The sequence below is a fragment of the Aphelocoma coerulescens genome, chromosome 18, assembly GCF_041296385.1.
Source record: "Aphelocoma coerulescens isolate FSJ_1873_10779 chromosome 18, UR_Acoe_1.0, whole genome shotgun sequence".
Taxonomy (NCBI): domain Eukaryota; kingdom Metazoa; phylum Chordata; class Aves; order Passeriformes; family Corvidae; genus Aphelocoma; species Aphelocoma coerulescens.
The window spans coordinates 7,814,596-7,835,310 of NC_091031.1; the positions used below are offsets into that span (position 1 = coordinate 7,814,596).

At 49.8% G+C, this 20,715-nt stretch overlaps 2 protein-coding genes across 6 annotated transcripts in view; one reads left to right on the plus strand and one right to left on the minus strand.

Annotated features, from left to right (window-relative positions):
• The first annotated feature begins 746 nt into the window (after positions 1-746).
• Positions 747-5,474, plus strand: CDK3 (cyclin dependent kinase 3). The gene is made up of 8 exons (XM_069032721.1): positions 747-827; positions 930-1,106; positions 2,018-2,095; positions 2,425-2,545; positions 3,030-3,200; positions 3,620-3,721; positions 4,461-4,664; positions 5,060-5,474. Exons 2-8 carry the CDS (start codon positions 979-981, stop codon positions 5,183-5,185), a joined length of 930 nt encoding a protein of 309 aa, XP_068888822.1. The 5' UTR covers positions 747-827; positions 930-978; the 3' UTR covers positions 5,186-5,474.
• Positions 5,475-12,892: 7,418 nt separating this feature from the next.
• Positions 12,893-20,715, minus strand: part of EVPL (envoplakin) — a 31,029-nt gene continuing 23,206 nt past the window's right edge. For all 5 annotated transcript variants that reach the window (XM_069032647.1, XM_069032649.1, XM_069032645.1 and 2 more), the window contains exons 18-24: positions 20,305-20,443; positions 19,561-19,754; positions 19,081-19,231; positions 18,419-18,502; positions 18,223-18,333; positions 17,520-17,612; positions 12,893-16,758 (exon numbers count right to left, since the gene is read on the minus strand). In XM_069032647.1, coding sequence (XP_068888748.1) covers positions 13,309-16,758; positions 17,520-17,612; positions 18,223-18,333; positions 18,419-18,502; positions 19,081-19,231; positions 19,561-19,754; positions 20,305-20,443 — 4,222 coding nt within the window. In that variant the 3' untranslated portion in view covers positions 12,893-13,308. The remainder of the gene's footprint in view (positions 16,759-17,519; positions 17,613-18,222; positions 18,334-18,418; positions 18,503-19,080; positions 19,232-19,560; positions 19,755-20,304; positions 20,444-20,715) is intronic.

Below are 20,715 nucleotides of genomic sequence, written 5' to 3' on the forward strand. Positions count from 1 at the left end.
GAGAGAAGAGTCTCCTGCACTGTAGAAATCCCCAGATCTGGAGTGAGCTGTGCTTGTGGTTTGCAAGGGAATGCAGCCACCTCCAGCCTTTTCTGCTTGCACCCAAAGATTTTGAGCTGCTGGCTCAGCAATGGGCTAAATCAGCCCTTTTTTAGGTCACCTAAAAGTTGGGGTCTTCCCTGTGGGCCCATGCAGCTGCAATGTCCATGCCCACCCAGAAACATGGAGCCCCTAAGTCCTCCAGATGAAATTCCCTTTGCCTCTGCCTTTCCTGGTGCCACAATACATAAGATTATTTTAATCTTGTCTTCTGTCAGCTATCAAGTCAATGATTAATTCCTCCTCAAGGACATCTCCTGAAAGGCTGACAGAGCAGCACAGCCCACGCTGGGGAGGTTCAAGGGACAATTGTGCAAGACAAAATAAAAGGGAAAAAAAAAGACAAAAATAAAGACAAAATAAAACCCAGTAAAAAAGACATTTCTGCTGGGTGTTTGCCCTCAGCGTGTCCCAGGGAGCCGTAATTATGAACCCAATTACTCCACTGTGCAGATGGAGCAGGAGAGCTTCCCCTGGCCCTGTGCAGTTCTTGTTGCCCTTCCCCAGGCCCCAAAGTACCTCTTTACATCCATTTTCCTCAATTTTTGCCTGTAGCCAGCACACTGCACAACCTGGGCAACAGAACAACCAACGCTGGCTAGCTCCTGTTTGGCTCTGTCCACCTGAAGCCCCCCCGGCCACCCCAGACCCCACCAGGCAGCCCTGTCCACTCACAGCTGCCCCAGGCAGGTCCCTGAGGTGTCCCTCAAGGCTGAAGGAGCAGCAAGGTGGGACCCAGACCCTGGCAGCACCTCAGAGAACACCCAGGGGGCTCAAACGCTTTCCCCACACTCACCTTTTTGTTTCCCGCTTTTTTTTTCTCCCCTCAGAGCACAGTGCCGGCCACCCCCACTGCCGTCACCAGGCAGAGGCAGCCCCATGGAGGCCATCCAGGAGTCGTTCCAGAAGGTGGAGAAGATTGGAGAGGGCACTTACGGTGTGGTGTACAAGGCTCGCAACAAGCGCACAGGGCAGCTGGTGGCCCTGAAGAAGATCCGCCTGGACGCGTGAGTGGGGCAAAGCCCTGGGCCCACCATGGTGCCAGGCCGGTGCCCGGTGTGGTGTGAGAGGCACAAAAAAGCCTGACATGAGGGGGGAAAAAGGTGTCTCTAGGATTAAAATAATCTTATGTATTGTGGCACCAGGAAAGGCAGAGCCAAAGGGAATGTTGTCTGGAGGGCTTGGGGACTCCATGTCTCATGGGCATGGCAGCTGTGTGGGTCCACAGGGAAGACCCCAACTTTCACGTGACTTGAAAAAGGGCTGATTTAACCCATTGCTGAGCCAGCAGCTCAAAATCTTTGAGTGCAAGTGTTTAAGGCCTGACCTGGCACCGCTTGGCCCCGGGTCCATGGCACAGGGCAGGGGGAAGCAGGTGCCATGTTGTGAGGGAGTGTCTCCCTCAGGGCTGTGCTGTGGGGGTTGGGCAGGGTCAGCCTCGGCCCTCCAGGGTGGGACTGAGCAGGTAAAAGCTTATTGTTATTCCCCTGGGTCGGCCCTGAGCTGTCTGCACAGTGGGGGTGTCTGTGTGGACCTGGAGCCAATATGCTGGGGCTACACTCCATGGTGGCCCCTCAGGCTGGGGGAGGTGGCTGCCTGAGGGGCAAAGAGCTTTCATTTCCTCCCACCTCCAAAAAGAAAGACCTGAGTATTCAATACATTATTGCTTCTCAAAATGCACCCTCAGGTGCTTCCAAACAAGCTCTGCCCCAAGGCCTGCATGTCTAGGTCATCCTCTCCACCTCCTTGCCCACAACTTCATTTTCCCTGCCTCACCCAAGCACGCCCCAGCCACTGCTCCACCCCAAACTCAAATGCTCCCTTGGGGTGCAGTGGAAGAAGGAAGGGACACAGAGCCCCATTGGGCTGTGGGATCCCCCTGGGCTATGGGGTGCTGTACAGCCCGTCTCTGCCACAGGGAGTCGGAGGGTGTCCCCAGCACTGCGATCCGAGAAATCTCACTGCTGAAGGAGCTGAAGCACCCCAACATAGTCAGGTAAGACCTGGATGAACCCTCCCCAACAGCTCATCCATGAGCTCCTGCTCCAGGAGCAGACAGCAAGGGGTTTTTTCTGTCCTTCCCCAACTGCACAGGCAGGAGCAAAATACACAGGAAAATGCAGGAATCACTTGCACTTCCCTGGCTTTCAGCAATACATCATGGCTCTGCCACTTCAGCAACACACTGCTGCTGCCCCATACTAGATGCTGCCCTTAAACTGCTCCTCTCTGCTCCAAAGGACGAGAGGCATGCGTGGGAGGAGGGATGCTTGGGTATTTGCAGAGGTCTGGAGCAGATACTGAAGGGAGAGACTTCTTTTACAGGCTCCTAGATGTCATACACAGCCAGAAGAAGCTCTATATAGTGTTTGAGTATCTGAATCAGGACCTGAAGAAGTACATGGACTCATGCCAAGCTGGAGACCTTCCTTTAAGCTTGGTCAAGGTACAGTGAGAAAGGGTTGCCAACAGGAAGGGCAGACAGCATGTCCCTGGTGCCTTCTGCTGGGCAGAGCCATCTCAGAGCTGCTCAGACTGGGCCCGGAAATTATTCCTCAGCCTCCCAGATCTCAAACATTTCAGCTGGGAAACCCTCATGGCACTATTGCTCAGTAACGATTATTTCCAAACCGTTTCCAGGCCCTCCAGCCCATCTTGCTGCAGAACAAAGGCGGGATGTGTTGCTAATTGCCTTTTTAGAGTAATGGGTGGGTGGAAGGGACTGACAGTGCCTGGATTAGTGTCTCTCTGTCCCCACGTGGCACGGCAGCAGTTTGTGTGTATCCCTGAGTAGTGGCCCATAAGCCTGATGCTGCACTGTAGCAAGCACTTTCCTCCCGTTCAGATCTCTAAGTGATCCAAAGTGTGTTGGTTCACATGATCCAAAGTGTTTTCATCGTGGCCTTATCTGAAATCTCTTCTCTCCTTAGAACTACCTTTCCCAGCTGCTGCAGGGTGTGAGCTTCTGCCACTCGCACAGGGTCATCCACAGGGACTTGAAGCCACAGAACTTGCTCATTAACGAAGCAGGAGCAATCAAGCTGGCTGATTTTGGACTGGCAAGAGCTTTCGGGGTCCCGCTACGCACATACACTCATGAGGTAGTGTCGAGGCTCCCTCAGTAGGGTACACAATCCAGAGTGGGTGAACAGCAGCAGCAGCAGAAGTTGGTCATCCATAACAGGCACAGCCATGCCCAGGAATGTGCTCTTAACCTCACCTGCAGCCTAAAGGATTACCTCATGTCCCCACAAGGTGTGCTGGCTGGCTCTACCCAAGCCTGGCTGCCAGCTGAGCTCCCACCTTCTCTGCACAGGGTACATTTATTTGTTCCAGAGTGTGTTGTTGAAGAATGTTCTGGTAATCCCAACCTTGCTGGCACTGAAGTGTCTGTAAATTCAGCAAGGCCTTAGCATGCTTGATTTGTACAGTCACTGCATTACAGCTGAGAAGGGAGGGTATCACACCTCTGGTTTCATCCAGGGAACCGGACACAGCCTGTTTGTTGGTTCCTTTCCAGGTGGTGACTCTGTGGTACCGAGCCCCTGAGATACTGCTGGGATGCAGATACTACTCAACCCCTGTGGATATCTGGAGCATCGGCTGCATCTTTGCAGAAATGGTAGGATGGGTTTAAATCATCTCTTTCATGAGCCAGAGGAGGCAGCTGCAGTGGGAAGGAGGGATGAGATACAGAACATCTGGGATACTCTGTTCCCACCCTGTCCTGAGGTGTGCTTTGTGGAAAGTCCACCCCAAGGGTTAGCTGGTTCTTATCTCAGAAGGAAATCTACCACCCTCGGGGGCCTGGCAGAAGGCTGCAGTTCCAAGTACCTGGGAACACAATGGCTCTCCTTGCAGAAGGGTAACTTCAGCCTTATTGCTGCAGCATTTTGATCCTGGGAGGGGATGACTCTCTTCCAGATGTCCCCATGGTGGGCTGCAGAGAACTAGCACTCTCATGGCACGGCAAAGTAGATCTCCTAGGGGTCCATACTCCTCCTGGAAGAGCTCTGGTTAGCCCTGCAATATAATAACACTTCCTCATTCCCAAAGTCCCAGAGCAGGCAGGAGGGAGCTAGCCAAGAGTGGGTGTTAGGAAACTGGAGGCAAAGAGAAATCAGGGATTGGCAGAAAGAGGACAGCCCCAAGGTGGCGTGGATCCATGGAGAGGAGCTGGAGACAAGCAGTCAGACACCTGTGATTTTCCTAACCTCTGCCTGGCAGAATCACTGCATTGTGACTGCCCTGGTCCATGCAGTTGTTTGCACGTGCTGGGACAGAGGGTGGCTTGCAGCAGGAAATAGGGCACACACAGCTGATGGAAAGGTGAGAACTGGCTTTTTCTTTTCTTCTCCCAGATGACCAGGAAGGCCCTTTTTCCAGGGGACTGTGAGATCGATCAGCTCTTCCAGATCTTTCGCATCCTGGGCACCCCCACCGAGGTGACCTGGCCTGGTGTGACTCAGCTCCCTGACTACAAGGGCAGCTTTCCCCGGTGGCCAAGGAAGGACATGAAGGACATTGTTCCCAACTTAGATCGAGATGGGAGGGACTTACTGACGGTGAGTGAGGGCTCAGAACAAGGCCTGGGGATAGACAGGATGTTTTCAAACTGGGCAAGGAATAGGGATATTTGAGATTGAATTACCTGGAAGTGTGTTAGCTGACCTCAGTTGAATGCCCACCTCTGCCATTGCAGAAGAACCGAATAATGGAATAGGGCTCAGTCCTACTCTGAAGAAGGACTGTCATTGCAGGTTCCTCCAGGAACCACTGCATTGGGAGTCAAGAAGCTCTTCTAACATAATCCCCAGATTAAGTTCAGTTGAGGGTGACTCCTGAAGCCCAGAGAAGGAAAAAGTCAGGACCAACATCTGCAACTGCATCCAGCTGCATGCAGGTGCAATCAATCACCCAATTTTAAAATCCTAAATCTGCTGGGTTTTTCTCTTGGCAGCAATTGCTCCTGTATGATCCCAGCAAGCGCATCTCAGCCAAAGCAGCCCTCAACCACCAGTACTTCCTCTGCAGAAACTCTGGGAGCCCTGAACAGCAATCTGTGCTGCGGAGAGACTGCAGATGAGAGGCCATAGCTGTCCTCAAGCTCTTGTACCTCCAGGTAGCACTGCAGATCTGGTCTGGGGCACTTAGCAGGGGCCTGGCTGGAATCCAGGCTCTTGCTTTTCCTGAGGAGCCTGGGAGGGGACATTCTTGGCATTTAGAGACTTTCAGTCTGTTGCTGGGGGAAAGTTTGGGTTACAGACAGGAGAGCTGTTTTGAAGAGGTCATGTGCAAAAGGTGGGGGTAATTTATAAATTAATTATAAATATATATATATAAATATTTAAAATATAATACATTAATATATATAGAAATATTTATATATATATAAATATAAAATAAATTAACAGCATAAACCACTGAAATGTGGAGAAGAGAGCATCTCTCAGAGGTTTGTCCTTGCATTAATGAGCTAAGGTGACACACAGTGATTTCTGTCTCCAGCACTGGAGCATCCTCAGCTCTGTTGGGCAGTTGCTGGCACCAGGGAAGAGGGTCACTTCTCCCTCAGCCTTTTGCTGCTGTTATCAGCCAGGCTTCTCAGCACTAGACAAGCTGTTTAGTCTGAGCTGTTTAACAGAGCTGACATCCTGCTCTTTCACAAGCTGAAGAGCACTATCAGGTGTCTTAGTTTGTGCCTTAGCTGGGACCAAGAAGCCAAAAGATCTGGTTAGCATAAAGCAGATCCAGTTAGGATAAAGCACTTGCTGCATATGACTGGAAACAGGGAGCAGCTAAAGCACTGGCTTTCCATCATCATTCCCGATGTAATGCTGTTTCCTTTGCTCTATTGTCTCGGAAATGTTTTTGCTCTTCAAATGTTTGGGGGATTGTCTCTGATTCTTGGTGTGGTTTTGACATCTTAATTTCTTTTTCTTCAGTATAAAATAAATACTTGTTATTCGTTCAGAAAGCTTGGTGTTCGTTTTTTGGCAGAGCCCATCAGGCTGGTTACATAGGACAGGTCCTTTTTTTCAGAGAGCCCTCCCTTCCTCATCTCCTGCACTCTTTCTTTTATCCTTTCCAGCCCAAATCCTTAGCAGGTGCAGAGATGTGCTCTCAGTCCTGTTGTGGAACTGATACTGAAAGGGTTAATCCAATTTCTACTGTGTCTGTGTACTCTTAGCAAAGAAACAGGGTATGCAGGAGCTGCTTTCTCATCAAGGACAGAAGGAAGATAAGGGGAAGACATCTGCCTTAGGAATGCAGCTACAGCCAAAAAAAGATTACAGAAAAAAACTGAACCCAGGAACATGAGGAAGGTTTTATGGTAATGAACAGTTACAACAGACAGCGGTGACTGTATGTGAGGAACGCGCTTGTAGGGAATCGTGTGCACGCCAGGTGGAGCTTATCCCCCGTGCACCAGGCCTGTGATAACTTCTGAATGCTACATTGGTGTTAAGGAGTTTTATTTTACGTGCTTCTTGGTGAATTTCGGTGACAGTTATTGGCCACCCAGATGGGAGCTCACCTCTGAGCCCCGACGGATCTGCAGTTGACAGATCTCCAGCCAGCACCGAGGGGTTCTCGGGGACAATCTCAGCCTCAGACCGTCAGGGGCTCAAGGCAAGATCCCTGGGGTGAGTAAAGGCATCATTTAAATTATCTTGGGGTTATTGACGAGGGGTACAAATCTCTCACAGTTACTGGCGAGAGGTTTGAATCATCCAACAGGGTTCACGTCCCTGGGTAAGCTCACTCAGGACTACGGGGTTTGAGTTCCCTCCGAGGGGTTCCCCTGGGTCGAGAAACTTAAAGCACTGTTGCAGCTGACCAAGGAGACTAAGAACAAGCTCATAACACAGGAACTAAATCATTGCTATACCTGCTTTTGTGGTGGAGTTTGGTTAGATACTCTGAATTCGTTTTGGTCTCTGGGAGTGGTGTGTGTGAGTGGGTTGTGTGTTGATTTGAGTTTGCCAGCCTGTAAAATCAACACTGGGACGCCTGTGATATAAAGCTCGTTTGCTGAAAGAGTGTTGGAACTTAACTGTCTGTTGGGGTTTCGATTATTGATTTGTTTTTTGTGCGCGCGGCCGAACTCGCATTTGTGGACGCGCAGCGCCCTCTCGCTTCAGTGCGCGCCGGGCTCCCGGCGCGAGTGGGAGCGGGCGGGCAGGCGGGGGCACCCCCGGTTGCAGCTCAGCTCTTCCCCCGCCGCCGTCTTGGCTCCGGGGAGAGGAAGAGGAAGAGGGAAAAGAGAGAAGAGAAGGAGAAGAGAAAAGAGACCAACTGCTGTGACTCGCAGCACAGCAGGCCGGCCCCGGGAAGCAGCCGCAGGGGCTCCCCGCGCCCAGGTAAGCGTTGTATTCGCTTTCCAGCCGTTGTTATATACTTGTATTATTGAGTATGGGGGTGGTCTGTTCTAAAGCTAGAGTGGGAAATGATATCCCGAATTCTCCATTGAAATGTATATTGAACCACTGGGAAAAGATGAGAGGAGACTCACTACTTAAATCCTAACTAATCCAATATTGTGGCCAGTGTATAAACTGGACAATGAGGCAAAGTGGCCGGAGAAAGACACCTTAGATTATCACGCCCTGCTACAGCTGAGGCTGTTCTGTAGAAGGGAGGAGAAATGGAATGAGATGCCTTACGTAGATCTGTTCTTTAAGAAACCATCTGGAATTGCAAAGGGGGTGCCTACCCACCCTGTCAAACCCTCTCATGTTAGCTTTTGGAAAAGAAGGGGAAAAGGATAGGAGATTGAAGCGATTTTTTTCTTCTTGTAGTATTGGGCACCACTGTTTTAAATGCCAAAGCTGATGGGAGGAGGATGATGTAGAAATGATGGAGGCATTAGATGCAGGAGATACGGGAATAGAGAATCTGCATGTGCCTGATAAGGGGGAAGCACAAGGAGGGGATGAGCAGTCAGCCTGGAGGCAAGAGTTAATTTCAAGTCCAGTGATGGGGAGAACCCAGGGTGAGCAGGAGGTGAGAAAGCAAGAGGGGGATAAGCAGGAGGCCATAGCTCAGCTCTGGCCAGGGGTGGGATCTCACATCCTGATAGTGGTGAAGGTCCCTTTCTCCCCAGTCGATCTTGAGGCATGGGTGAGACCGGCAGGGCCCTACAGAGAAGATCCAGAGAGAGTATCTAGAGTGTTTGAGACCATTCTCAAGGCCCAGAACCCAGATTGGGGGATTATACAAGTTCTGTTAGATACTCTGTTAGACTCTACAGAAAGAGAGATGGTACTCAGGACTGCTAGGAAGGAGGTGGACAGGTACAGCAGGTGCATTACCAGGAACTGTGGAAGAGCATTTTCCCTCCCAGGACCCCCATTGGGACCCTAACACAAAGGAGGGGAGGGTTTCTCTGGGACAGCATCAACAGTGGATATTATCTGGCTTTAGACAGCATCAACAGTGGATATTATCTGGCTTTAGACATGCAATGCCAAAGGCAACCAATTGGTCTGAACTTTATGAGGTGAAACAAGAACTGCACGAGACTCCGACTGCATCTGTAGAACATCTAAGGGCAACTGCCAGGAGATACCCTAATATTGATCCAGAAAAGCTAGGGGAAGCTGTACAGCTGGCTTCCATTTTCATAGGGAACTCAGCACCAGATATTAGAAAGAAGTTACAAAAGCTGGAGGGAGCAGACTCTTTTGACCTAGGAAAACTCTTACAAGTGGCCTGGATAGCTTTTAATAATACAGGAGAAGAGGAAGAAAACAAAATCCGGGAGAGAGAAAAAGAGAAGGAGCAGAAAGAAAATGGAATGGGAGGAGAGAAAAAAGAAATGGGAAATGGCAAGGGAGGAGAGAGAAAAGAGACGGGGGATGGAAAGAAAGAAAAGAGATAGATGTAGGGATGCAATGCTAAGTGTAGCTCTGCAGAGGGCGCTACTTAATGGGAGAACGGAGAGGGGCTCTGCCCACGGAGAGCTGCAGCTGAATCCGTGCGGCTGTTGGAGAGGGCCTGGGCACTGGAAATGGGAGCGTCCCAAGAACCTGAAAGGGCCGAAGGTAACAGAAACCCTTGAATGAACTAAAAATGTTTGTCATTCTCTCAAAACCTCTTACCCTAAACACCCCAGTTCACTCATTTCAGCCCGGGGATCACATACGCGTCCAGACCTGGAAATCTGAGCCACTTCAGGAGCAGTGGAAAGGACTTACCTGGTTCTGTTGACTACAAGAACAGCTGGGAAAATAAAACGAATTAACTCCTGGATACATTGCACCTGAATTCAGAGGACTCCTGACACCAAACCCTTGCAGCTGAAAATGTCAAAGGCATCTGTAAACGAGCAGTGAAATGTATGGATTAATATTTATGGGAATTAGGTGGAGGTGTTGAAGAAAATTTAATATTGACTTTAATCCAAGGGTTTGGTAAGATGCACAATCTGTCCAGCATTACAGCCTGCCTCTCTGTCCCTAATTCAGCAGGGGAACCTATTCCTTGGGGAATTATCCCTATATGTCTGTCAGTGGTGATTCATATGGTAATCTGACATGGCAAAACAGAATGGCCTTAGCTCTATTGCTGGGCAAAGAACAAGGGGGATGTGGGTATTTAAAATTGGACAGAGAACATAGTTGTGTACACATCCCAAATGTAACAGAAGATCTCCCAAGACCACAAAATGTGGGCAGTTGCTGAGGGATAGCAATGCTATCCTGAAACTAATTGGTTCAATGAAATTCTTCAAGGAATAGGGTGATGGTCCCTGAAAGGAAGGCTGGCTGGAATACCGGAAACCATCGTAACTGTGATTGAAGTTGTTATAATTATCAGCATTGCTATTGATTGTGTTTGCAAAATGATCAGTCAATCTTGTGGGAATATAGGTGACTATAGATAGAAATTGAGTTGGAGCTTGCCAAATGGCTTTAAGGAATTTGAGATGTTTCAAAGGGGGGAAATGATACCAAAAGGGTTAATCGAGTTTCTGCTGTGTCTTTGTACTTTTAGCAAAGACTATGCAGGAGCTGCTTTCTCAGCAAGGACATACTGAATTCCTAAAACATCTGGCTTAGGAATGCAGCTACAGCCAAAACAAGGCTGTAAAAAAAGCTGAACCTGGGAGCATGGGGATGGTTTTATGGTAATGGGCACTTACAATATGCAAGTGGTGACTGTATATAAGCAATGCACTTGTAGTGAATTGTGCACACGTTAGGTGGAGCTTATCCTGTAATAAATGATGCCTCTTCTTTACATTGGTGTTAAGGAGTTTTATTTTACTCGGTTTTCGGTGAATTTCAGTGACAGAACGAGGGGCTGATGGTTCTGCAGTCCAATGATGTCTCAGTGTGGGGTTGCTTTCCCTTAGAAGTTCCAACACACTATTTCAGAGTTATGTTCTACTTATTTAAATACTCAAAAGACAGATCTAAGTTATGGAAGCCAAACTTCTGCACTCCTGTTTTTCATGCATGTGCACACATGCTCTCCTAGTAACAGCAATCCCAAAAAACCAATTTCAGCACACCCTGACAGCTGTGCTCATTCATCTCATGGCCTCTGTGTGGTGACAGCCAGCTTGGAGGCACACATTTGTGGATGAATCCATGGAGACATGGATGAATTCTGCTGTGGGAATCATTTCCCTGCCTTTGCATACATGTTGTAAAGTCAATGCTCTGCTGTTTGCTCTATGCAAACAATGCTCATGTTTTACCAGACAAACTGTTTGCAGAAGAGGTAAAGGAGGAGGGAGGGGACTCCTCGTATAGGTTCCATGTGAAGGTTTATCCATGAAGGGACTAGGGATGAAGAGCCAAAAATAAACCAGCATCCAGGGATTTTATACTGAGGTAAGTAAGGTGGGGGTAAGGGACAAGCCAATGAAATAGAGGGATTGAATCTGAGGGGTTGAATCTGAGGGAACCAATGGGAACAACACACAGGCGAGAACAAGGGAAGCAACCAATGGGATGTCGAGGAGAACAGAACTTTCTAGAACTAATACATGGTTAACTAAGGGAAATGGATAATTACAACTTCATACATAAAACAGAGAGGGAAAAACATCAACCAATCAACTTGAAATACACAAATTACTGAACCAGGGGATTCACCCTAACTACAGAGTGAGTTGTTAAACGTTGGTGCCTAACCACCACACTGTAAATTCTGGAGGTTCCTCTGGGGTCAGGGTGGCTGCAGCCATTTGCACTGCCACATAGCACCATCACCTTGTGCTTGGGAAGGGAGGAAAAGTTCTATCTGGCTTTTTCGGAGCACCTCACAACCCTGCCAGACAGCCAGGCTTTGGGGAAAGCCTCATGTCTGAGTGGTGCTTCATAGGGACACATCAGGACATGACCTGAGCTACTTTGTGCAGGTAAGGGGCACTTGGTAACAAACAAAAGGATTTTAGTGAGTGTTTTTCAGACTTGACTAAACTGCTCAGCCACCCCCCGTCATCTCTTAACAACTTCACCCAACCCCAGGTAAATCCCTCCTGCCACAGTTAGGGAGCACTTTGTCCAAACTGATTAACTGCCTGCCTAATCACCAGGACTCCAAGTCTCATAGTTACAGAGCATTCCCTCAAACCATTAATCACCCCACAGAGCAGGGTGAGGAAGGCTGGCAGCAAACTCACCTGCTGGGCTGGGCTGCAGCAAAGACAGCAGCTCTGTTTCTGATGGATGCTCCTGCTTTCAGCCAGCCGAGGGGAGCAAAGCCAAGGTACAGCGAGGCTGCTCCCAGCAGCTTTGAAGAGCTGGAACCCGAGGATTCCTGGGTTGCACTGGGGCAGGATCCTCACCTGGCCCTGCTCCTGTGCTTCAAGGGCTGTTGGGCAGAGTTTCTCTCCTGGTCCATGACTGCCCAGCCTCCAGCCCTTGCTGCTGGCCCAGACCAGCAGTGTTCTACCAAAGGAAGCAGGCTGGGAATAGATGTTTCAGGGTGTGTGCAATGGTTTTCCCTATTGTAAACCAGAAAATTGCCCAGCATTGATCATGGCAGCTGAGATGGCCACGAACAGCAGCCATAGGCCTGGCAATAACCAGAGACCCTGCAGAGCCTGGGACAGAGCCTGGGCAGATCTCAGACTGGAAGCTTGGTGTTAGAGATTATTAATGCTGGGGACTACCTACCAGCAGGAGGGTAATGGGAGCTGAGTGTGCTGAGCCTGCCAGAGTGCAAACAGCTTCTTCCTGGAGCCCAGACTTCAAATTCCAGCTAGGCTATATGGAAATAGAGGTTATGCTGCTGCTCTGGTGGGTGAAGGTGGGGGAGGAAACCTCTACTCTCAGGGATTATTTTGGCTATGTTGGAGTTCCTGAATAGCATCATCTAAAAGAGCCTTTGGGAGAGGGAAAGGAGCAGCTGATATCAATAGAAAGTAATTTTCTCATCCCATAAACCCAGGGGATGCTCTGCAATAGGGTAGATACTAGGGAGGAATATTTGGGATATGAGACTTGCTTGTGTCAGGAAGGACTGAGCAGTGGAAGTTACACAGAGGAATAACTTCCTTTTAGTTCACCTAAAGAAATAGCAAGTGCAGGTTTTCCAGTAATGTTGGGTGGGACTGCACCCCTTTGGTGTTCAAGTCCCTCTTTTAGAGGTGTCCAAATGACCAGGAAGCAAAGTCCCATTGGTTTTTGGTTTTAAAGACAAATATAACAAAATCTTTAAAAATATGGACTCATAGGCAGAAGGACACTTTAGGGGGTTCAGTGCTGGGAGATGAGGGAGAGCAAGAGTCTACAAACCCTCTGTGGATTGGGCTGCAGGGCAGGGGATTGTATGGAGAGGAGTAGCTGTGCCTTCAGCCACAGCCTGCAGAGAAAACACAGCCACAGACACTCACTTGCTAAGTTTATTGCATGCAGAATGACCCAACTGGAAAACGCTCTGGATCTCCCCCCTTTCTGGGCATAGCCACGTTTAACCTACTGCCCGTGGAGTTCTTGCAATCAACCTCTCTCTGGGCTGATTAGGGAACAGCACCTGGGGACTGTGGGGACCCCTCTGTGGCCGGCCCATGACCATGTTTTCTTCCTCACACGGCTGAACTGTGTTGGGAAGCAGGTAGCTAAGAGAGAAAAGTAGGCAGCCCTAAATGCTAGATGCTCCATTCCTGTGAGCCTGCTGCCCCCGTGGGGAGAGGTGTTCTGAAGGGATGAACTCCTGAAGGAACCAGCCCCAGTACGTGCCTGAATCCATTCAATGCCTGAACCGTGAGAGCCTGGGGGAACGGCTCGCCTGGTGGTACCGCTGATACCCCTCCGACGCGGCCGGGAGCAGCAGAAGGTGGCTCAGAGAATCCTTCTGGCAGAGGGCCATGGCCTCCTTGTAATTTATCTTCTCTTTACTGACAGGGTCAATGAGATCTTTTTCATAGTTGGACTCATCCTGGAGCCTGTTGGCCAGGTTGCTCGTTATCATCCCTGTCTGGACAGCTTCCAGCACAGGGATGCGACCAGTTTTCTTGGGATCGATGAGCCCTCCAGTTAGATGCTGGACTTGCAGGTAGGGAAAAGCACTGTCCTTGGTCATCCAACCCTTCTGGACTGCTTCCCCCACAGACAGCCTTCGCTTGGTCACTGGGTCCTCAATGCCTGTGAAAGCTTTCTGGGCATTAAGCAGTCTCTGCATGTAGGTCCTGTCAATCAGACCCCTCTCGATCGCCTTATGGACCGAGAACCGGTCCCTGGAAATGAGGTCTATGATGCCCCCCGTGGCAGCCTGGGCTTCCAGGAGCTTCTGAGCTGTCATGGGATCGAGCAGCTTCTTCGCAACGGCAGTTTTGATGTTGTACTTGGTGTCGGTGGTGGTGTCATACACCCCGGCGATGGGGGATGTGTCATCAGATATGCCCTTCTGTGAGGCTGGGGGGAAGAAGGTTTGTGTTTGGTGGGTGGTGGGTGATGTGAGCGGGGATTTGGAGATGATGGAGCCAATTGAGAGGGATGAGGGAGGCTTGGTTTCCCCAGCCACCAGCAAGGCGAATTCAGAGATGGGAATCTTGCCATCCCGGTACAGCTGGTACTCCTCCTTTGTGATCCTCCTCAGCCTTAGTGCATCATCGATGGAATACTGCTTCCCACTTTTCTTGTCAAGGAGAAGTGAGACTTCCCCATTTGGGCCCAGGGTGGTGACTTCTTCCCAGTCACACTCCAGCTCTTGCAGCTGGATGTACTGGCCTCTGTCTATGATACCTCGCTTGTAGGCCTCATAAGGAGACATGTCCTTCCCTGTGTCAGGGTCCAAGATAGAGATCTTGGTGGAGAGGTTTGTCTCTCTCATCTGGGTCTCATGATTGATTTCTTCACGGTTGACCTTTGACTGGAGATCCCGAATGAACCTCTCCTTGTTGTAGATCTGGTCCTTCTCCCTAAGGATGTCTGCCTCCAGCAGGGAAACCTCATGTTCCAGCTGCTTCTTCTTCTGCCTGTCATTCTCAGTCCGCTGGCTGAGCAGTTTGGATTCCTCCCGAAGGAAGAGGACTTTCTGCTGCTTCTGCCTCTCCAGCTCCCTCAGTTCACTCTCCAAGTTGGCTCTCTCCTGGATGGCCAGGTTCCTGGCTTTCTGCAGCTCCGTCTCTTCACGAGCCCATGTCCTTTTCATGCCTTCAGCTCTCTCGATCTTCTCCCGGAGCCGCCGTACCTCTTCTTCTGCCTTTTGCTTGGCTCCCCTCTCCCTGCTCAGCAGCTCCCAGATGCGTGCACGTTCACTCTCCAGTGCTCTGTCCTTTTCCACTCGAATCACCTCCTTGTAGATGGTCTTCTCCTGGGATTTGGTTTTCTGCAGGACATCGACTTGCACCTGCAGGTTCTTGCATTCTCTCTGCAAGCTCAGCACCTCCATCTTCTCCCGGTCCAGCGCCAGGCGCAGGTTGCTGGCAGACTGTTCCAGGACTGGATCCTTCTCCAGCTTGACCACTTCTTCCATAATGATCTTTTCTTGCACTGGGGCTGGGCTCTCCTCCAGCTCCTTTATTCTCAGTGTAATTTGTCTCATCTCCTTCTCCAGTGCAAGCCTCTTGCTTCGATCCTCCTGAAAGTTGAGCAATTTCTCTTTCTCTTCCACCAGCACACGAACCTGCTGCACGTCGCGTTCCAGGCGACGCCTGTTGCTCACCTCCTCATCCAGATTCCGTCTCAGCCTGCTGTGCTCATCTCGGAGCTTTGGATCCTTCTGGGTCAGTATCACCTCTTGAACAACCACCTTCTCCTCTGGCTTCCGCCTCTCTAGCAGCATGTATTTATTCTGCAGGTCATAGATGGCATCCTCTGCAGCTCTCCTCTTCTGGGACATGTTGCGCACCTCCTGACGCAGGCGATCGGCTTCTTTCTCCAAGAGCGGATCATTCTCATAGCGGATGACTTCCTTGTTGACCAGCTTTGTTTCCACCTTGGATCTCTCCCTCCTCCATTCATCCCTTTCCCCCTGCAGCCTAATGAGCTGCTCCTGGGTCCTGCCGTTGGTGTTCACAAGTTCGTTGAGCTGCTCTTTCAGCCTGTCAATTTCTCTGAGAATCTCTGGACTCTTTTCATGTTTCACCACCTCCTCTATGACCTCCTTAAACTCCACCTCTGGTTTCTGTGACCTGAGGACTTTGAGCTCTGCTAAGGCCTCTTCCACTTCACTGTCAATCTTCGTCCTTTTCAGAGTGATTTCCTGCAGCTCCCTTTTCAGGTGTGCAATCTGCTGCTCCGTTTCAGGGTCCACCAGGAAGATCTCGTTGACCCTCTCTTTCACCTCTATCCTGGGTTTTTGCTTCTCTGCAATGCTGTACTGGCTCTGCAGCTCTCCCAGTTCACCTGTAAGCATCAAGTTTTTGCTCCTCTCTTCTTCAATCAGAGTTTTAAGCTTGGAAGTCTCTTTCAATAACTCTGGGTCCTGCTCTACCTGCTTCACCTCCTTAACAATAATTTTGGGTTCTGCTGTTTCAATCAGTCTTTCCACCTCCTCAATCTTGTTCTTCACTTTTACTATTGCTTCTTCTGCAGACTTTCTTTTGAAGGATTCCTCATCAATTTGTAACTGCAGGTTCCTAACAGACTTCAGCATTTCTGGGTTTTTCTCCAGTTTGATGAGCTCCTTCACCACCACTTTCTCCCGGATGTTGGGCTGCTTTCTCTCCAGCATGTGCAGCTCCCTCTTATGCTGCTCAAGTTCAGAAGCAGCAGCCAAGCCTTCCTCCTGGAGACGCTTGATCTCCTGACGAAGACTGGCTGCTTGGCCATCCAGGCTTGGATCCTTCTCAATTTTTGTGATCTCTTTGGTGAGGAGCTGGGCAGGAGTGACCTTCTTCTCGCTCTCCATCTGGGCAAGCTTACGGCTCATCACATCAATGTCTTCTTGCAGGCTCTGCCTCTTTTTGCCTTCCTCTTCAATCTGCTGTACCATCCTAGACAGGTTGCTCTCCACCTGGGGGTCTCTGTAGTATTCAATCACCTCCTTTTCTTCCACTCTTTCAATGGGCTTCTGAGTTTTCAACATCAGCAGCTTGTTTCTGTGTTCCTCCAGGTCCTCTTCAATCCTGGCCACTTTCCTCCTTTCCTCCTCCAGCTGCGATTTCAACCCCTCGGACTCCCTGCTTGTTGTGGCTTTGTTTTCAGATTTCTGGGTTTGCTCATGTACAGCTTCAATGTCCTCGTGCACTTCCTTCTGTAAGGGAAAAACAAAAAAGAATTTAAAAAAAGGCAGGGAAACCAAGTATCTCTTTTAAGGTGACTCAGAGATCTTTTAAATGACAAGGCATGGTGGGAGGCAAAACTGGCACAAAATCCCCAGGCAGTCTTCAAAAAGGCTGTTTGTAAATGGAAAATGAAGACACAATCCCATCATCTCAAGCAACTGACTTGGTGTGTCTTCCCCTTGAGATGGAGGTGCTGCAGCAGCCCACAAAGGAGCTTTGTGCTGCCTTCTTGTAGCTGTAGCTGAGGGAGAGCATCACAGCCATTCTCCAGCTTAAACTGACTTAAAGTCACCCAGTCCTGAGAACTTTCCTATAGGTGGTTCAAACCTTAGAAAGGTATAAAAATCCTGTTGCTTTGAAGTGTTTCCAGAAGGTGGTGAGCACTAAATTCCAGCCACACCCACAAACAAATCTGAAATTCTCAGTCTGTGAACACTGATTAGCTATAGCTAAGAGAAGTGGACTTAAAAGCCCTAATCTTTTTTTCCAAGTATAAACTACAGCTTCAATAACAAGCGAAGGGCCCCCAGAGGTGATGAGAGTCACAACCCAAGATCAGTGTCAGTGAAACTGTGGTTTCTTGGGGTCTGTTTCTCAGAGGGGTTTCCATTCCTGTCCTTCCTCACACCTGGATGTGGAGACTCGGGGAGGGGTGGGGAAGCCCCAGGCTGAGCAGATTTGGACCCCAATCTAGAGTACCCCAATCTTGCAGTGAGCTGTAAGCTGGTACCTTCTCAACGATCTTCTTGGCAAACTCCAGCCGGCTGAGCTGCTGTTTATTTTCTGCTGCCAGCTCCATGTAGAGCTTGGTGACATCATTTTCCTGCAAAAGAAAGAGTGGTGAGAGGCTTGTCCCCTCACCCTGACACAGTTCTGTTGCATGGCAGACTCTGCCACACCTCGTTTCACCTGGCTGAGTTTTGTGTATAGCACAATTCTAGGGATTAATGTCTTCCCATCTGACTCTTTAGAGAGATGCAGAGTCTAAGGACTCATGCAGGAGACCCTGTCCCTGTTATTTGGATGCCTGTTAGATGCTTGCAGGCCTACACAGGTTCCAGTTTTCCAAATTCACACATGGAGGGCAGTCGGCAAAAGCCTCAAGGTGATGTAGGAGAACTGGGGTGCAACTGGGAAGAGCACAGAGGAACTCTGGCTCCTTCTTCTCCCCACACACCTACCCTGTTTTATCTTCATACACAATGTGGTAAGGAGCATCAGCAATCTCAACCAAGGTGCCAGGCACAACCCTAATTCAGGATCTCACATGCTGCTTTGCCCCATGGACAAAGGGATCCCCCAAGGACTTTGACTCTGGGATTAGGACCATAATCAGTGGTGGCTGTAAGAGTGGTTTAAGGCCTTGCAGAGGACACTGGGGCATGGGTAATGAGCTGGACAATGGTTTCCATGCCTTCATCTTAACATTTTACCTGGGCCTGGATGCTTTCCTGCAGGGGGGTCACACGCAGCCTCTTTGCAGCAGAGTCGGTCAGGGAAGGGTCCAGAGAAGAGCTGTATTTGCCTGCTTCAAGCTCATAGTCCTGTTCAGAGCAGAAACACAAGAATCAGGTAGGATCTCTTGGGTGAAATGCTAAGGCAGTGATAAATGGGAAAACCCATCCTTACATTGAGTGTGGACTGCACGTTCTGGGACAGCCTGACCAGGGCGTTCTTCTCAGGCTCCTTGCTCTGGATCTCCTGCACCAGCCTCTGCAGGAGACACACATGGTGTTAAGGACACACTGAAATCCAGCTGCCTGGTAGTACTCATGCAGCCTAGAGAGTCAGCTCAGCTGAGGGAATGGTGGGAACAGGAAGACATTTAGGAAGAGTCTCCAGGGTTTTAGGATATCTCAGCAGTGCTATCACTTGCCCAGGACCTCCCCCACTGATTTATCACAAATAAGATAAATAGCAGCCAACACAGAGACCTCCTCATCTGAGTTAGCGAGTTTAGAGTCTGCTCAAGGAGAGAAAAGTGAAGGACCTGGATGCAGCATCTCAGTCCAAAGTACAATGTTTCAGGATCTGAAAGTGTCCTCTCCACAGAGAGGATTTCAACCTGGAGGTGACTGGCACAGAGGAGGACACCAGCACTGTAGATAAACCCAGCAAGGTGAGGTAACACCAGGTAACACCATCTGTGGGCTGCAATCCTTCTCTAGTTCTTTCACTGTGATGGGGGAGCACACAGCTATGAGCTGGCTGGTACTATTTTGCATGTGCTGTTCACAAGCAAATTTCCCCATCCCTGTAAAGTTATAGGGTATTCTTGCCCTGGAACACACCTTCTGTGCCTGCAGCTTGTAATTGATCTGGCTTGGCCCATCAGTGGTCTTCACTTGGTGCTTGGGCAGGTTGTTCATCCAGAACATCAGGTTCTCATTGGAGTTTTGGAACTGCTGGTAGGTGAGGCTGATGTTTCTGAGGGTCTTCTCTCTGCACAGCACAAAAGAGGACAGGAATGTTAAGGGGAAGGGCAAAGATTCATGTGCAAGTTCCTAGGAAGACAGTAAGGTGAAAATATCACCACAACAAACACCAAGATAACAAAAACAGGGGGGTGACAAATGATCCCTGAGTGGGGAGCACAACTCTGGAAGCTCACAGCCTGTAAGTGGCAACTACACAGCAGGACACAGCTGGTCCTCAGTGTTACAGGACTGTGGTCAGGACCAGGGTCCTGCAATGAAGAACATACTCAGGGCTCCGACCCCTCCCTGTCCACCTTAGCTAAGAGGAGCAGAGATGACCCCACAGTTCCTCACCGCTGATCCAGCTGGTCAGCCACGGCGTGGTAGCGATCGTTGAGGAGCTGCACCTCCCGCTTCTGCCGGGGCAGGTCAGGGCAGTACTCCTGGAAGTTGTTCTGCACAGCACTGCAGCTGTGCTCAGCATCCTTGAGCCCCCGGTTCAGCTTCAGCACACAGTCCTCCTGGGCCACCAGGTCCCGCCTCATCTTCTGCAGGGGGAAAAAAGGCACCTCCAGGTTTGCAGCAGTCAGTGCAACACCCAAACAACCCTCCTTAAAGTGTCACTAACTGTGGGAGCTGGGGGATGGTCAGGCTCTCCAAGGTGGAAGAGGTGGAGCAGTGAGGCTTATTCACCAAGGAAGCTGGGAAGCAAGGTTGGACAGCGCAGGAAGCAGAACAGAGAGATTTTGAGGAAGGAAAAAAATAAAGTCTCTGTGAGTGCTAAGGATGGGGCAAGGAGATTGGGAGCAGGAAATATTAGGGATAGGTGTGAGGCAGAGCAACAGAGATTAGATGCTAAGGGGGTCATGATGTCTTTTAGGGACCCCAAAGGGAGGGACAGAGGGACAAAGTTTTTGCTGTCCAGTGAAAGCAGGTGAGCCTGAAACACCAACATTAAACCTTCAAGGAACAAGCCCTTAAAAAGGCTTCATTGCTGATGCCTCAAGGTGCTCAAATCAGCAGAGTCCAGCTCCTCCCACCCTGCTCCCTGAGCTCAGGGATCTCCCATCCTTAAGGAAGAGCCTGATGCTCCCCTACCTGCAGGTCATTGGCTCGATCCTGCAGGGCATTGGGGGATGCAGGAATGATACTGTCCTGAGCCAGCTTGGCCTCAAACGTGCTGACAATCTTGTCTGTGTTCTCAATCTGAGTCTCCAGGTTCAGGGCAGCCTTAGCCCTGGGAAAGGGCAAAATGACAGGACAAGGTTAGCTACAGAAACCCCATTCTTCTTCTTTTCTCCCTGGTTTTGGATGTTTAACCTTACTTAAGATTAGAGCTTCTGCAACATGTCAGAGAACAAGCAACGTGCACTCACACCCCTGTTGTGTTGCTCACGAGTCAGATATGTTGCACTTCACCACACAGCAGAGCTGGGACACACACCCATTGTGGTGAATTTTCCACAGTGGGGGGATCTGCCCACAAATTACACACAGGAACTCCTTCAG

Coding starts and splice junctions, on each gene's coding strand:
- CDK3 (XM_069032721.1), top strand. CDS start 979: ATGGAGGCCATCCAGGAGTCGTTCCAGAAGGTGGAGAAGATTGGAGAG. Junction 2,546..3,029: donor TTCCTTTAAGCTTGGTCAAG/GTACAGTGAGAA, acceptor TTCTCTCCTTAG/AACTACCTTTCCCAGCTGCT. Junction 3,722..4,460: donor GCTGCATCTTTGCAGAAATG/GTAGGATGGGTT, acceptor TTCTTCTCCCAG/ATGACCAGGAAGGCCCTTTT.